We start from the raw sequence: 16939 nt of genomic DNA on the forward strand, positions 1-16939 counted from the left end.
TGCTCCTTGTAAACATTGTGCTGTGATAAGCGTGAGGTGAAGGGGCGAAGGGATCTGCATGGGGTGTAGTGTGGGCCGTTTTGTTCAAGAGGCCAAAGAAACAGAGCTTGGAAGTGAACTGAGCTCACTGAAGCAAAGTTGATGGCAGAGATACCTTACACATTCTCAAAGAGCTGGAACACAAACAGCCACAGTTTGTAAATTAAACCCAAAACCACCACCACCCCACACCCAACACACACACACACACACACACACACACACTCTGCTCTATGTATGCGGAGGACGAGAGAGAGCAAGAGAGGAGTGTTTAACGACAGAATCAGCTGTGATAACTCTCCATTTCTGAGGCACTTTTTGTGGCTGGTTAATTTATTTAGTTTAACTACAATAATCCTTTAAAACCACAGAAAAAATAAATAAACTTTGGCTTGTGAGCTAAACACTATGAAATATATTCAAGCCCTCGTCGTACATCACTTCCATTTTCTGACAAGCAGGCAAGTTTCGTGAGATTTTTTGCACTTCATTCATCCATTCACACACACTGCACATTATTATAGCCTAATCAACGCATGCTGCGCCTTTTCTAAGTGCTGAAACTGCCTGAACAAATGCGAGAGGCAAAAGAAAGACAAGGAGGGGGAGGAGGGGAGGACAGGCTGGGCTACAGAGCTATTCTCCTGCCTGGAAAGCTTCATGCACGGTGGATCACATTACCGGCACTGCAAGAAACTGACAAGGTATTTCGTTTAGGCGCTACGGGATCTGGGGAACTCTTTGCAAGCAGCAAATATATAGACAGCATATTTTTTCTGCCTAATGTCACTTTTCTTCTGTAATATCTAAAAGATTGCAAGTAATCTTTTCTTGCATTAATGCTGTATTCTTATAATTTACTTAAAGCTTAGGTATCAAAGTAAACAAAGCAGGTAAAAAAACAAAAAAAAAAAAAACACCTTCAAAAATACACAGGGCACATTACATGCATATTCAAGATAAAACACCCCTCACTAGGCCTGTCATGTGTTTTCTTCTGCTGCTGTTCTTCTTACAGTGGAGGTTTGAGACCCAAGCAGCAGCAGATCGTTCCCACATGCTTCCCCGTCGTTCGGCTCTCCAGAGGTGTCAAGCCAGCCTGAAAGAATGAAGTGCCTCCCCATTGTGCTACCCAACTATTATGTGCTTAACATTTCCATGACAAAGATGCCACTCGACTTCTCCTCCATCCATTCAGCTAGAGTACCCTTGTCCCCCCTCTAATAAAACATTTTGCAGCAAATCATTGATTTAAAGTCCCCAAAGCTGACCGGAGAGGCATGGCAGATCTGCAATATCTCTTGCAAAAAATATTTCTGCAAATAGTACTACTACTAATGATAATTGAGCTTACAGTGCATACCCCCACACGTGTGATATTCAAATTAAAAGGTCAATAAGTATAATTTCTGCTAATTTTGTGGAACTGCAGCTAATTAATGAATAGTCAATACGCTTTCTCTACATGACTTAAATATGCCAGTAATGTCACAATGACATGACTGTAAATAGAAAATAACAACAGCATAATAGTCAATGTTTCTGATATGGTAACGTGTTAGTTTTTTTAAGCAATGCTCAGGCTTGAATATAATGCTAATCTAAAACAAAATATATGACTATTTGTAAACTGTCCTTAGTAGAAAAAAAGAATATAGACTGTGATTTTAACAGCCAGTAAATTCTGACACCTGAGTTTAGTGCCCTCGGGTGTTGTTGGAGGGAGAGGGTGCTTTGTTGATTTATGGCGACAGTTGCTTTTGACAACAGGCAGCTAAATCAAGACATAGCAGGTCATCAGTCAGCAGAGGAAGCTGGCCTGCATTTAGATGAGTTTACCGTCATCTCACAAACTGAAGTTGGGAAACGTAGGTTTGTTACACATTTGCATTTGGTTTTAAAATGAAACTATTAAGGTTTGATCACTGTTATGAGACAAAAATCTTTAAAAAAAAAAAATGTAATCAGCTCAACCACAGCCCTGAGTTTTTTTACCAAATCACTTAACATTTTATTATTATACCAAATAAACTGAATACAGCTTCTTAATAGCAACGTATGTAGCTATAGATCAATCTCTGATCAAAATGTGCCCTTTCAACCTTTATTATTATGCAAAGGTGAAAAGGATTTATAGAAATAAAAATACCAATGTGCAAAATAAAAATTTTATTTACTTATTACAGAAAAGTAGGCATCAAGCAAGTCACTCCAACTGATGTAACTTAAAGGTGGAGGGGTGTCATCTGGGGATTGTTTTTTTTTAAAGAACTGATACTTTTCTCTTTTCATAATGGATTTTGGGTCATAAAATAACACTGTTACTGTTCAATCTGAAACTGATCAAAGAATTGTGTGATAACGGTCACCAGACTCCATGTCACTTTTATCTGAGTTAAGGCACAATACCGTATAGGAAGTAATGTTGCAAAATTAACACTCACAGTCAAGAATGATATCTTCAAGTTTCCTTTATGCCTTCTATAAAGGTATATTCATTAAGGCAGTCATACAGTGGATTTAGACATTTCTTTCTCTGGGCTATAAACAGTGAATAAATCATCTCATAGCCTAAAACATATAAGATTCTCTGGGGAAAAAATCTATATAGGCTATACAAATATATACAATGTACACTATATTCAGTCAAAAACAAAAAACAAAAAAAAACAAACTTCCCTTTAAAGCTGGAATTCTCTGTGTTTATTCACATGATGGTGATTTGGATGTAACTAGGTGGTATGTAATAAATTAGGCTACAGCTTTACTTTAACACCTAATCTATTTACACTGGATTCCAACATTAAATATGTGTAAATCAAATGAATCAGCCTGATGCCAAGGGGCAATGGCCTGTCCTAAAAAATGTTCACACACACACAAAAAGATTGGCAGTGCAAAGCATATATTGATTATACTGATACCATTATACTGTTACCAAAACAAGCCAACTCTTTCTCTTTTGTGACAACTTTACTATCAGTCTGTGACAGAGAAAGTGGGCATTTCTATTTAGCTTATCACGCAAACAAAACGCAGCTGCAGAGTCATAAGTGGTGTGGTTTGATAAGAGAAACAGTTTAGATATCTTTCTGGCCTCATTTGCATAGAAATATCCCGATTTGATATCCTCCAGAGTCTTAAACTCGTTTCAAAGAAGGTTTGCTTGCGCCAAAAGCACTCCCCTTTAATCTTTGAGGCTCTATACTTTCACTATAGAAGCAGGTCAAGGAGTGACAAAAGTTTAGATTGCCTTTTATCCGGACAATAGACGGGGCAGTTTATGAAAACGGGGATTAAAAGAGGGGTAAAAGAGCTAAAATGGGTGGCAGCAGGGTCAAAACATACTGGGCAGCTGGGAGAGAGGCTCCGCTCTCTGGTTCTTCTGTATAATCCGTATACCCGTCTTCGTCATCTTCGTAGGACCCACTAGCCTCATACCTATCGGGCCTTTCGAAGCATAACGCCTTCATGCTGTTCTTGACAAACTCACAGATGGCCCTTTCTGTGCCATCACACACACACGTTTCCAGCTGCTGACCCTTCGGTATTTTACGCATGTTCGCGATCACATTTAGGCATGCGTTTGTGCACACTGCCCCGCTGAAAAGTTTCCCGCAGTGTTTCAAATACTCGGTCATTGCCGAGCTGCACTGAGGGTCTCTCTCGCACTGGTGCCGGGCTTCCGTGCAACCGGTGCTGGTAGTCCTTGGCAAGCAGGGCTCTATGGCCCGTTTGGTATTTGTGCACATCGAATCGCGGCCGCAGCTGCAGTCCTCCAGAGCCGGCCCACTTTTAGTCAGATTGAGCTGGATGAGCGAGGCGATGCAGTGGCTGGGACACTTCTTCTTTTCCCCACTCAACACTGGTTGACAAGCGCGAATGTAGTGTTCGTACGCGTAGTTGCATTCAGCCTCGCTTTGGCAGTTCATGATGGCTTGCCAGCATATCAGTCGCCGACCATGGGACGGCGAAGCCAAGGATAAGTAGCCAAAAAACAAAATCAAGCAGCCAAGAGGCCAAACAGTTCTGCAGACGCTCTGTACCAGTGCACCATTGTACCAGTTTGCCATTGTTATGGCTGCAAAGAAAAAAAACGATAAAACTCACAGCCGTGTCATATGTGAAACTTCTACACTACTTCCATGGATATTGTCTTCGTTGGAGAATTTTATTATATAATGTTATTATTCTGAGGCAGATGGTGTGTTATAGGCCCGTGTGTAGGCGTTCAACAGGCTGGCAATGCGTAATCCGGGCTCCATAAACCCGTCAGTGCTTATCCACTTGAGCCGGATTCTTGAGCGAACTGTCTGTTATCCGTACATGATTGGGATGGAAACTGAAACAGTTACTCAAAGTAAAATACACAGCAAAAGAAAAGTTGTCCATAAGAGTTTCTGCAGCGTCTCACTCCATGGCAGTGATTCGGGGCTCAGCGATTCCCCGTTGCGTTCCCTTGCGGATCTCCACCAACAAGCCAAGCGAAGTCCCGAGTGTCCTTACGTGGAGTGCGCCGGGTCCTGAAGCAGTCCGTGTGCGCACGGAAGTGCAAACAAACACTGCACGGGGAAAACAACAATCCTTGTGGGTCGCAAAGTGGTCCTCTACTCTCTCCCCTTTTACCAATTGTCCTTCGGTTATTCAGCCCCCTACATACATTAGCGAAGTGGCTCTCATTGGCTCGCCACTTGAGGGTTTCTACGTAGCGGTGGGCGGGAGCTGATGGTGGGAGGAAGATGGTCTTTGAGAAAACTTCAAATGCTTTGGAGAGAAGATTTAGTAGAGGCAACGGTGTTCTCAATTATCCAGGGAAATTATTTTAAGACCCTTTTTTATGCTCACTCAACTTACAAAATCACGTGACAGCAACGTCTAAAGGAAAAGCAAGTTTTTCAGGGAAATAATATTTGTTTTATCAACAACTTTGGTTAGTCTTTTTAATTTCAAATTTCCAGTATATTGGTACCCGTGATGGTACCCCATTAGGACATGCAGAAAAATAAAATACATCATTAAAAAAGGAGAAAAGATTTGGACATATGTTGAACAAATATTGTTTTCAGTATTTACATATTCCAATTTAAAGACGGAACGAGGGGAAAGGGTGTCGTTTCTTTCACTTTGTAAAGTGATAATAAATTTCAGCAGAGAGAAGCTGTATAATACCACAGTAACTAATTTACTTCTTTCAAATAATTTTGAACAGTGGTTACTGAGTTTTAAGTGGTAATATTGTTTAATTCAATATTTCACTAAAGGGTTTTTATTATCATTTATTTTTATTTCTTCCAAAAGAAAACCACAGGGTGAAAATGAGAGGAAAGAAAGAGGGTTGTAATAATAGTATCCTTCATGTGCTTCAAACACCAGACCATCATAATGTCCCAGCTTGCCCAACTTCTTATGCTACAATATCCTACACATAAGAGGAAATGACAGCGTGACTCCCCTACTAAGCATCGATAGGCCATGCAACAAGTCCATGCCTGCAGTGCTAATTATCTGTGCAGCATCATCACTGATTTAATCATCCTCATCCTATAAACTCTCCCTCAGAAGTGCAGTTGAGTACAAATTAATTGAGGTATAATATGACCCTCATTGAACATAATTCACTCTAATCGTTCATTATGGACAAATTTCTTCATGCCATTGCAGTAGCTCATATCAGTCTTTTTGCTGATGAATCAGATGATTGTCTCTTATATTAGCAGTGTTATACATTAATAATTACATCAGTTTAACCTGATTGGTTGATTAATGTGAACCTCAGGCATATTTCATCAATCAGTTCAACTTTGTGATGAAGTTACAGCTTGATCATTTTGTGCTTTTTTCTTTCATTAGTGAGGACTGTGTCAAGTTTTGATTATTCATATCCTTTATTTCAACAGCTTAATAGTTTAAATTAGATATCAAGATGTGGGTAGGCAGAAACACAAGCTGTAGATTTTTTCAGTGAGTGCTTCTACTTGCATGTAAATCACAACAAATATCTTCACACAGCCTTGCAGTCTGGTCAGTGGTGGATATTTGTGGCATATCTGGAAACCTCTGTTTCCTCTGTGATGGAGTTTTCATTGCTTAAATACTTAATGGTTCTCCAAATAAGAGTCAAGAGTGTCTGTGGCTTCTTAACTCTGAGGGATGAAGACCAAAATTTGAAGACAGCTATAAAGGTTTGAGAGTTTGAGAGTTTAAACCTTTCTTCTATGAAAAGCTGCATGCATGCTTTTATTAATTCATGAGCAAACAACAAAGCAAACCCTGAAAAGCAACATTTACACAAAAAGTTGCAAGCCCCTTTTCCCCTTTAAAGTAATGCTTCTTTAGTCTTTTTAATTATAACTCTCTTTTTTTTTCCATTTCACAGTAAGGTAATGTGATAGCTACATGGGAAAAAAATTACATTTTAAAAGTTTTTTTTTTCTGGAGTTAAAAGTCTTCTGTTTCACAAGTGACAACAAATTTACAGAATTAGGGTTAATGCATTAGGTTAAAAAACACACACACACACACAAGTTCCTGCATTTGTCTCACACAAATCTCTGGTTAAAAGTGGGGACATTTCTACATATTTGTTGGTACTGACCAACCTCAGCCCAAAAATGACAAAAACAATTTGGATCATTTTTAGTTAATATTCAGATTACTAAATAAGACCAAGAATTGGACCATGAAAACAAGGAAACTGCTACAATTGAGGGGAAAAAAAGACATTTTTGTTTAAAAATAATTTAATTATGTAATGAATCTGTGACTAATCTGCAATACATGTGAATCAAGACAAGTTGGGATTAAGGTTTCCTTTGTATCTTCTGATTCTGGTCAAAACGAGCAACATCAATCAGCAAATGTCAAAACATATATATTAAAGATGATGAGATGAACAGCTAAAACTGATGCTGTAACGTCCAAATTTTAACATCTGCAGACCGTTTTAAGGAGCCCTGAATGTGAAATTTTAAAATGTTGATATTTTTTATGACTTTATTGTAATCATCACAAAGGTTTACAAGAACAATACAAACCGTTTATGTCATAAAGGCTTTGCCTTTTTTCCCCCCAAAATCTTAGATAGCTTTAGAAAGTTATCTGCGTGGACATCATCAAAATGACACGTGTGTGTGTGTGTGTGTGTGTGTGTGTGTGTGTGTGTGTGTGTGTGTGTGTGTGTGTGTGGGATACGTGCATGGTTGTGAGTGTGTGTGGGTGTGAGTAAAATGATAGCCCACATGTTGACACATGAGCGAGAGGCGGCAGTTTAGTTCTTGAGGCTTGATGTGGATGAGGGAGTCAGGGAAAGAGAGCAGTGAGGGCACAAAGGCTGTTTGTGTTTCAAACAGCATTCTGATCTCAGGAATGTACCTTTAGGCCACAGCCATGAGCTCCCACTGCAAACAATGCACTCAATGTCAGTTACGGCTGGCTAGCACAGCCGCTGCTGGTGCTACTCCAAGGTCCTAACTCGTCGAAAATGATGGATACAGGGAACTCAATACTTCAGGAGTCTCTCTCCTCTTTTTTAAAAAATGTTTTCCCTAAAGCATGAAGAATTGAAACATTGTTTATTGCAACACAAGCTTTCCAAAAACTAATATCTTTACTGTTTCGTCACTGCAAACTCTAATAGAGGAAAAATTATTGAATCAATATTATATATGTTTTACTGTACTCATGTAACTAAAGACACGACTCTGTGGTTCTAAGTCCGTAATGTTGACAAGGGCTTAAATGTAAAAAGAACTCATTAAAATTTCACCAAGTACATAAAAAATATTTCATCTGAAACACTTACAATATGAAAAAAAAAAACAATGTATTGAATCATCAAACACTTTTGTCTCTGCCAGCAGCTGTATGCTTAAACCAGATGTGCTGCACTGAGAACTGAGCGCTATTACTTTGAAGGATCAATTAAACCCATATTCTTGCCGCAAAAGTCCAATTAAGGGACAAACCAAATGTGTTGCTCAGAACGCGGAGCAAATAAGACCAACGCTTTGGGGAGGCTCGCATGAGGCTATGCAGTTGGCTGAAATCATTTTTTCCACACAGCACCCAAGGATTACCGGTGTTGTTGAAGTTGTGCTTTTGACAAGTTTGAATATATTTCAGTAAAACTGATGTGAGTGCATTTCAGTAATTTGTGTTTTACCTGATGGTTCGAGGACTGAAACTTACTATCTTTTCACAGAGTTTACAATTCATTATAAATGTCCACAAGACTATTTTAGAATCTAAGGACCTTCTTGAATTCTTGAAGTAGATTATTGCTTCTATGTGCGGTAATGTCCCTGTGCAAAAATAAATCTAGAAGATAAAATGTGTTTTTGATGCCAGAGAACAGACATTATGAGAGTTCATCCACTGAACGTTAGCTCATTAGTGGCCACAGGATTTCCGTTGTTGGGGCGAGTTGTGTTGTTGTGAAGATTTTTTTTTTTTTTTTTAGTTATTGAGTGAGCTAAATCCCAGCAGGTCAGCAGCAGTGGGCCTACGCTGTGCTTTCCGAAAAAGGAAATATCAGAATACAGGAAATGAGTTGGCAGGAACTATCCATTCAAATTGCTTCCTCTTTGGGATTTCAGAGAAGTGATAATGGCAAATGATAAGTTATTTGGAACACTTCCAAATAAGATTACAGATTCATTTCCTTCCTCATGTCTGCCTATTAATTTGCCTCTGTTTTGTCCATCCTCTTCCGGGGATTAGTGTTGCTTTTTTTCCTGTTAAGAACTGCAGAGTGACACAAGTGATTAAACTCTTACCACTTCACAGATAATGGCAGAAAGTCATAAACGCAAGACCCAGCTTTACCATTTCTAGAATACCATGGCTGCAAATGTTGTAAATCCCTTGAAATGAAATAGAAAATCCCCAGCAGTACTAAACAGCAATAAGTTACAATAATTACATCACAGTGTTCACTATGGACCTTCCTATAAACCTAAACAGCAATACATATCTTTAGAACTTGTAGAAGTGGGAGTTGGAAATTCACATTTTTCTTTCCTATTGTGCTTCAAAGTATCTAAAAGGAGAAGATGGATCATGACTTTGCAATCTGTCTAAATGGGCAAATTTTAAAATGAAGTGTTATGGGGGTATGCTCCTTTAATCAGTAAAATTAAAGTCATCCATCAAGTGAAATAGGCAGAGATCCTCCTGACCCTTTTCACACAGTCCACTGCACTATAATTTCTACAGGACTGCACACATTGGAAGAAACCAACACTCAAATTAAGACTTCATCCATACCTTCTCTCCATGATTTTTAGGACTTAAGACAGCGAATGTTGTGGATTACATGCAATCTTGCTGATTTTATTGTATCAGTTTGACCAAAACTAAAATATACTGAAAGCCATTTTGAAACATGATTTTGAGTAAATTTTGGGAGAAATGACTAAATAACACAGCAGGATATAGTCCACATCTGTGTAGTTTAAGTAAGGGGCCTGCCTGGATGGATCATGCAGAGGAGAACAGACATGACAGCAACCTTATAGAGGTGAATGTACTCGTGTATTGGCTGTGCTATTGCATTAGGGAGGTCACAGATTAAAGTTTGCGAGCTCCAAAGACAAAAACTATTCACTTCTACAAACCAAGCAGCAGGTAAATAACTGGTGGTACCTTCCAGAGGAGGAGGTGGTACTCCAGTGGAATCTGCAAACAGCCTTGACGGATTGTGAGGTCTATCATTTGACCTCCTAACAGACTTAATCACCTTAACCATGATGGTATTTCTTATCTTGAACAACAAGTAGACCACTACATACAAGTAATAACATTTCGATCTGTAACTGCACCCAGGTAACATCTACAGTATTTACCCTGAAAGACCTCTCCTCACAGCCTCCAAACACCACACATCACACAAACAGCTGTTGCAACACATGCTGCTCAGCCATCAGCTTGTACATGCGGCTGTTTAAACAGGCCTGAAGGCCTTTCATATCACTACAGACAAAGACTAGCACATATGGACCAACCAATAAAGCCCTAACCTCCGACACAGACACATGACCTTAATCTCCCAAACGCGAAGTGCAGCAGGAAAGAATTTAACAATGTAAAAACACAACAAAGCAAACTTACACATAATCACTCTCACCACAAGTTCTAAACATTCCTGATCTGCTGTTGATGAAATGCTTAGCTTTGTTGCAGCAAGTGATAAACTTCAAAAGACACACTTCAAAACTGCATTATTGTTGCAACCTAGTCAATCCAAAATGCTTCTTTTTGATTTTTTTGGTTCAATAAAAAAACAACAACAACAAATAAATGAAAAGGAAAGAAAGAAAGTAGAAGAAAACAATGTGACTGACTGCAGGTAAGCAAGTTGTAAATGCACACTGAAAAAAACTGATAATAATTTCACTTTTTTCAACTCCTGTATTCAAAAGTAACTTATTAGTTTTAATGTTTTAATGTCTTTACATCAGCAAGTGCACAAATGTCATGCCCTGACATTTGTCTCCTTTAGATCAATGTTTTGTTTCCACCAACTTACTTTTAAAAAAAATCATAGCTGTTGACAGAGAAAATTCCTGCTTTTTGCTCCAGAATTTCAGAATGAGAAGTGTTCAGCAACCACAAACACTATATAAGCTGCCACGGTAATGATGCTGGTCAGAGCAGCGAACCATGAACTAAAACCATTTATAAAGTTTCAGAAAGCTGATGTGGACTGCAGACTTGTATAATAATGCTTTAAGTCAAATTCGACTTCTCTTCAGTACTGACATAGGGGGAGAAGCGTGTACACTCTGGACAGAACGCCGCTCCTTGCAGGGCCAACACACAGAAACAGCCATTCACATTCACATCTGTGGTCAATTTAGAATCACCAGTTGACCAAACCCAATGCACTTTTTTGCATTGTTGTAGGAAGCCAAAGGGCTCATGGAAACAAGTCCACACAGAAAAAACAAACAAACAAACAAACAAACAAACAAAAACAAAAAAAACGCAGAACCTTCTTGCAGGCAGGTTATAGTGCTAACCACCACACCACTGTACCAGAGTGGTGATCATATGAGCAACCAGTTTCACCTTGTTACACACTGTATCCCACTGTCCACTGGCATTGGTAAAATTATCATCAGCCTTTGAGCCAAGTTTTTGAAATGCTTTACCTTGACCAGATCCTAAAGGTATACTCCAGTATAGTTGCTCCATCCTACTACTGTAGAGATGCTTGAAACAGAGATTTATTTAATATCAAACATTATTCTCATTTGACTTTAAAAGCATTTTTTATATATATTAAGTAATTTACAGTACTAGATTGGGAAATTAATAAAAACAAAATCAACTTCACTGTTCATAAATTACATTTAGGTTAGCCACTCTTTAAACACATAGTCAATGCAACGCTGTAACACACATAGCTGTATATCTTCTCATCATTTTGTACAGTTTTCCATCACCAAACCCAATGCAGTTCTTTGGCAGGCCTCCAAATCATGTGGTCCAATTTAAGAGATTAGACCCACAGAAAGCACACAAGACCAAGACAAATGGCCCCCACCTGATCTCCCCCTGCATAGCTTTTGGCATCGCAGTCTGCTATAGAGACGTCAAGTAGTGCGAGAGGGAATGTGAAACCTTAGCATGTTCCCCATTTGGCACGTTCCTGAGGCTCCAACGCAGTTATGAGGCCACTTCATAGGAGTGTAAACTGTGTATTTAAAAAGCCGTCATTGTGGGACTAACACTGGCCCTGGTGTAGGTTGTTAGAATAACTGAATGACACAATGGTTTCTTTTCTAAATAAACAGATGTGGGCAGGCTGTTAAAACCTTCATTTTTTTCTCTTCCTCTGCATGTCTTTCTCCCCTCCTCCATCCCATCTGTATGTTGCCCCCCCCACACACACCCCCGCTCACTCACTTTCTCGCTTGGACTCTCACCCTCTCGTCCACCCTCCATCCATATGTCTAAGAAAGGCAAAGGGCCGGTTTCCTCATGCAGCTGTTCAGTACAAGCGGCCCTCTATTCCAGCCTCCACAGTGAAGTGATACTAGTCGTCTGCTCAGGCTGATTAATTGCGTGTCATTCTTAACTCCTGCAGGACCACTGCGGCTCTGCAGTTCCTTTAAAATACCCCACCACTCCACCTCCTTCCCCCATGCTGCACATAGAGGAAATGAACTCACCACAATCCTGCTGCCACTGGACTTCTATCAAATCTAATTCTCAGTGAAAGATTACTTTGTGGATATCAAAAAGGTTGAGGCTGGTCAAAATTATAATAAGTTCTCTAAACGGTTGGTGAAAAGCAGTTTACTCTACAACAACTCAGTTTCAGTTTCAGAGAGGGAGAAATCCTGATAATACTGCTTCAAACTGAAGCTGGAACTCAAATCAATATCAAATTCAGTCTCATTTACTTTCATTTCATTTTTTAAGCCATATTCTGTGATTTAATAAAAAAAAAAAAAAAATACAATATCTATGCACATACACTTGTTAGTGCATATCAGTATAAATTTTCAGTGCATCTGTTTTCCATCGGTCCTGTACAATATAAATCAATAAATCTTAATCTAAACTTACCTCAATGTACAAATAAAAGTGAAAAACTGTCAGGACCTTAGGAAATAAATATATTGCACAGCAACATACCAGCAGAAAACTGTACTGTCCTAAATACGCAGTCCCTGAACAGTTTCAGAAACATAATGTATGAAACACAAAACTTAGATTAGCCACTCTTCATGATTTAGTCAACAACATTTTCAGTTCTCTACCGATATTTTCTTTGTTCCTCCTCCTTTTGGGGAAATTAATTACCAGATGTAGAAAACTTTGCTTGACCTGATTTTTTTTCAGTTCTGTAGTAATTCATGACCTACTCCAGACAATCGCGTTTTTGAAGCAAACGTACAAACTGGAGCAAATAAAAGCAGAAAAAAAAATAAAAATTTCTTTTGTTTTGGAACTTTGGCTGGAAATATACCTGTAACTGAAAATAAGTTAGGAGCTTGAAAACTACCGAAAAGATAAGCAAACGTATTTATGAAAACTAAGCTTGAAGTGTGCTTTAAAAGTCACAACATTACAACCATTGTTTGCTAGTGTCCCCATAGTGCAAGAGTGCATTCCCAGCTGGTTCTGCTATGCTGATAAGGCAGTGCTGCTGCCTGGTGACCAAATAAAAAGCATATGTCTGACATAGCATCAGAGACGCATCAATCCTCTGTGAACTCTTGACTCTGTGGGGATTACCGTGGATAAGAATGATGATCAGTCCACGTACTGCATACTTTGAGGAAACACTAGAGATATTTTGGAGTATCAAAATCCATACTTGTACTTTGTAAGTTGATTTTATTTCTCATTAAAAGCCATAGCCTTTCCTTTAGCAGAATGTTTTTGGGCGTTTTTTGTTTTCCTGTTTTAGAAAAACTGTATTCAAGCTTTAGTTACTGTGGCTTTAAAATTACAATGAAAATTATACACTATTTTCAAAATAATAAACTCTGTCCGTTCTCTTGAGTCTATGCATTACTCCCTACATGTGGTTTAAGCAGCCATTTAAAGGACAATCAAGATACTATTAATTGCAAAGTTTCTGCTGAGCTGAGTTGTGGCTATTTGAAGTACACAGGATTTGAATCCACAAATTCCCTTTTTTCACCTTCCTTTTTTGTTCTTGATAAACAACTTGGCCTTTGGCTAAGGGTTTAGTGTAGACAGCTCATCAAGATGACATGTTTTAGACAAGAGCCGTAGGAAGAACAGAACAAAAAAATTGTAAAAAATACTCTGCTGAACCAAATGTCAAATACAGCAAATCTCTAACACGAGATTGTGTTCGCACAGCACCCTGTGAGATGTATTTTGGATTGTGAAACAGCAAAGGGACAAAGCTCTGCAATCATAACTACATCAGTTTTTGTGTTTTTTTAAGAAGACATACAGTAATGTGAAATTCTTTCCTCAAAATGTAATGTCTTGGCAAAAGGAGATTTCAATATTAATGCAAAACAGTCTACACACACATTGTAATGGACTGGGATTTTCAAAAGTACTTTATTAAATCATTTCTCAAGTACAGGTTCAGCACATTGGTTGTGAAATCTAAAATATCTAAGATAAGGTGGATTAAAATCCAGTACATCAGGATGAGTCATTCGTATACCCTGAAGGCCCACTCATAGGTTTCTCAGCATTTTTCTTCTGAGTAGGAATTCACACTTGCAAATGTTAAACAAAAAACACCTCAGTGCTGATGTTTTGTCACAACATCCTCCGTCAGTATCTGCTTTCAGCCGATAACAGCCAGGCAATAACTCTACAGGGGCCCCCAGATGGCTTTGGACAGATTCATCACAACTAACACCCCAGGTCAGCTGCAGGTAATCCATCAGGGCACGGAGCTAATTCAGCAGTGTCAGGTAGGAGCAAAATAAGTCTGACTTTTTCCTGCACTCAGTTCAGGCAGAGGTTATCTCTCTTCTGATGCAGTTTACGGCTTCTTCCAAGTATTTAGCCCTGTGCACACGTTGTCCCTTGATAAAATAGAGTTCAGTGAAACCCTTAAAGATAGATAAAGGTTTGCGTGAAAGTATGTGTAATCTGTAAAAGAGGTTACACACATGAATGTTTAAATCACTGCTATTATTCTCTTACAGCACCCATTTGCTCCCAGGAGAAAATGCTCTCATTTACTCTCATGAGTGCGCTGTGTGATGTGGTAATGGACTTCAATATCAGGAACAACTGACAAAAGTAAACCACTCAACAGCTTCATTACTCAGCACTCTGGGCAACTCCTAACATGGCTGTTAAGTGAGCCATATGAGCTGAGGAGGATCCCATGCTCTTGCATCTCAGTTGCTCACAGCAACTCCTAACAAACAAATCCCACAGCCTTCAATAATGATTGGAAAGAATTAGGCAGCAGTTCAATCTAGAAAAAAAGTCTTCTGTGAACCTTTACATCAGTAGCAAGAGAAAAATGACCAACAAGCCATATTTAATCTTCTAGCAAGAAAGTTTTTTCTCAAAAGTTCACCTATTATTCCTTATTTTTGGTAGTTTATGCTACAATGGTAGATGCACATATTAAACATAGCCAAGGTTTCAAATAATGAGGTCAACTTGCAATCCCTATGAGCCATAAGCTCACATAAGACACAGCTCCCAACAGCTTTTCTATTCTTAGATCTTTATGATGAGAGAAAGGGATACCCTTAATATAGCCATCTTCTGCTTAAATCTGTGGCTATGATCACATCAGCCTAGGAAGAGAAACTGAAATGACGTGTGAGAGAGAGCAGATGCACTGAGAAGCTGCACCAAAGCCTTAGGATAAATAAGGATTATTTCAAACTGTGAATCATACAAAGCTACTCTAGCACAATCCAATGGAAAAAAAATATTTTTTTTGCACTGTTGCAGGATAAACACATGATCATAACATATAATCATTAGGCATGTGCAAACACAACTAATGTGTTTTGAATTATTTTCATATTTCATGCTAAACTGCTTAAACATTCTTACTGTAACCATTGCTACACTGATTTATATTTATTTTCATTTGTACTATATAAACATGTGATAACAAGCAACAGTCTCAAAGACTCAAGCACAGCTTAACAAGTGAATACAGAAGGTAATGATTTCTGTCACCCCTGACAATTACATTGTTAGCTATATCTGACTAAACTTCACTTACATTGTCAATGTAAGCAGGGGTTAAGAGCTTTAGTAACAGTCACTGCACAAAACAGCTGAAGTCCTACTGAAAAATACTTCTATGACTATGAGCTTTATTTCTGCATGCATTTATAAACAACAAAAAGCAGAAAATATAGACTGCTATGCCACATTGTGCCATTAGAACCAACATATATTAACATTTATCATTTATGAACATGCTTTATAGGGATGATCCTGCAAGATGAGGATATTATTATTAAGATGAAGGGCCAGATTACTCAATGGGCACGTGCCCAGAAGCCAATGTACAGTTGAGAGCCAAATGAAATAAAACATTTCCAAAACTGTATTCTGTAGAATTGATCTTGAAACCATATATTAACAAAACATAATCAAAATGTATGATTGACAGAATACAGTCAAATACAGGAGTATGTTTATTTTTTCATCCAGTTCAGGATAAAAATGCTGCACTTAACTTTACACTTTCAGTTAACTTTGCATGCCGTCTTACTGAATGTGAACTAATCTGGTAGTTTAGCTGTAGCAGCAGCTCACAACTGCAGTGGATTTATGACTTGAAAATTTATTTGTATTTAAATGAAAGGGTTAGGCTGCCCTCACCAGTGAAGACCTGCTGGACCTTACAGTTGAAGAAGTGGCACTCTATTTTTTTCTATGAAAGGGGGGGGGGTATTTCTGTACTAAGTGGACACATCCCAAAAGTGCTTTTCCCAAGAAAAGCTCTCCGAGCTCTGCTTCATTATTGTTTCAACACTTATCTGGGAGCGGGACTGTGGTACTGGCAAGATGTGCTGAAAGAAAGAAAATAAGACAGACAGAGAATGAGAGCAGAAGAAGATAACAGGTGTGCATGTGCTTTGCACAAAAACATACACTAATACTGTATTATCATTAAAAAAAACAGTTCTGACTGACTCCATTTAAGGTTCTTAAAAGCATTTAGGGAAGTTGCACTATGACGGTATGACATTCCTGTATGTCTGATTACTGAAGAAAGAAGAACAAAGCAAAAAACTGAAAAGATCCTGGTGAGCATTACGCCAGAAAGAATAAAGTTTTTCTGTGTTGAGAGGGATGTGTAACAGCCAAGGTTTTTCAGTTAAAGTGAATACCCTTTATGAGACAAAAAGAAAAAAAAAAATGAACCACTACCTATGTCTCTGGGAACAAAGTCTTTAAATTAAGTCAG

The 16939-nt window shown here is 38.6% G+C and overlaps 1 protein-coding gene and 1 long non-coding RNA gene across 2 annotated transcripts in view; both read right to left on the reverse strand.

The window, feature by feature from the left end:
• Positions 1-2195: 2195 nt before the first annotated feature.
• On the reverse strand, positions 2196-4707 carry gas1a (growth arrest-specific 1a). Its single transcript, XM_005459808.4, has one exon. It carries the CDS (start codon positions 4110-4112, stop codon positions 3336-3338), a length of 777 nt encoding a protein of 258 aa, XP_005459865.1. The 5' UTR covers positions 4113-4707; the 3' UTR covers positions 2196-3335.
• A 9942-nt stretch (positions 4708-14649) lies between these two features.
• Positions 14650-16939, reverse strand: part of LOC106099049 (uncharacterized) — a 51888-nt gene continuing 49598 nt past the window's right edge. Inside the window, exon 3 of the long non-coding RNA XR_001225360.3 lies at positions 14650-16541. This is a non-coding gene — a long non-coding RNA (uncharacterized LOC106099049). The remainder of the gene's footprint in view (positions 16542-16939) is intronic.

This window comes from Oreochromis niloticus, linkage group LG12 (assembly GCF_001858045.2).
Source record: "Oreochromis niloticus isolate F11D_XX linkage group LG12, O_niloticus_UMD_NMBU, whole genome shotgun sequence".
NCBI classification, from domain to species: domain Eukaryota; kingdom Metazoa; phylum Chordata; class Actinopteri; order Cichliformes; family Cichlidae; genus Oreochromis; species Oreochromis niloticus.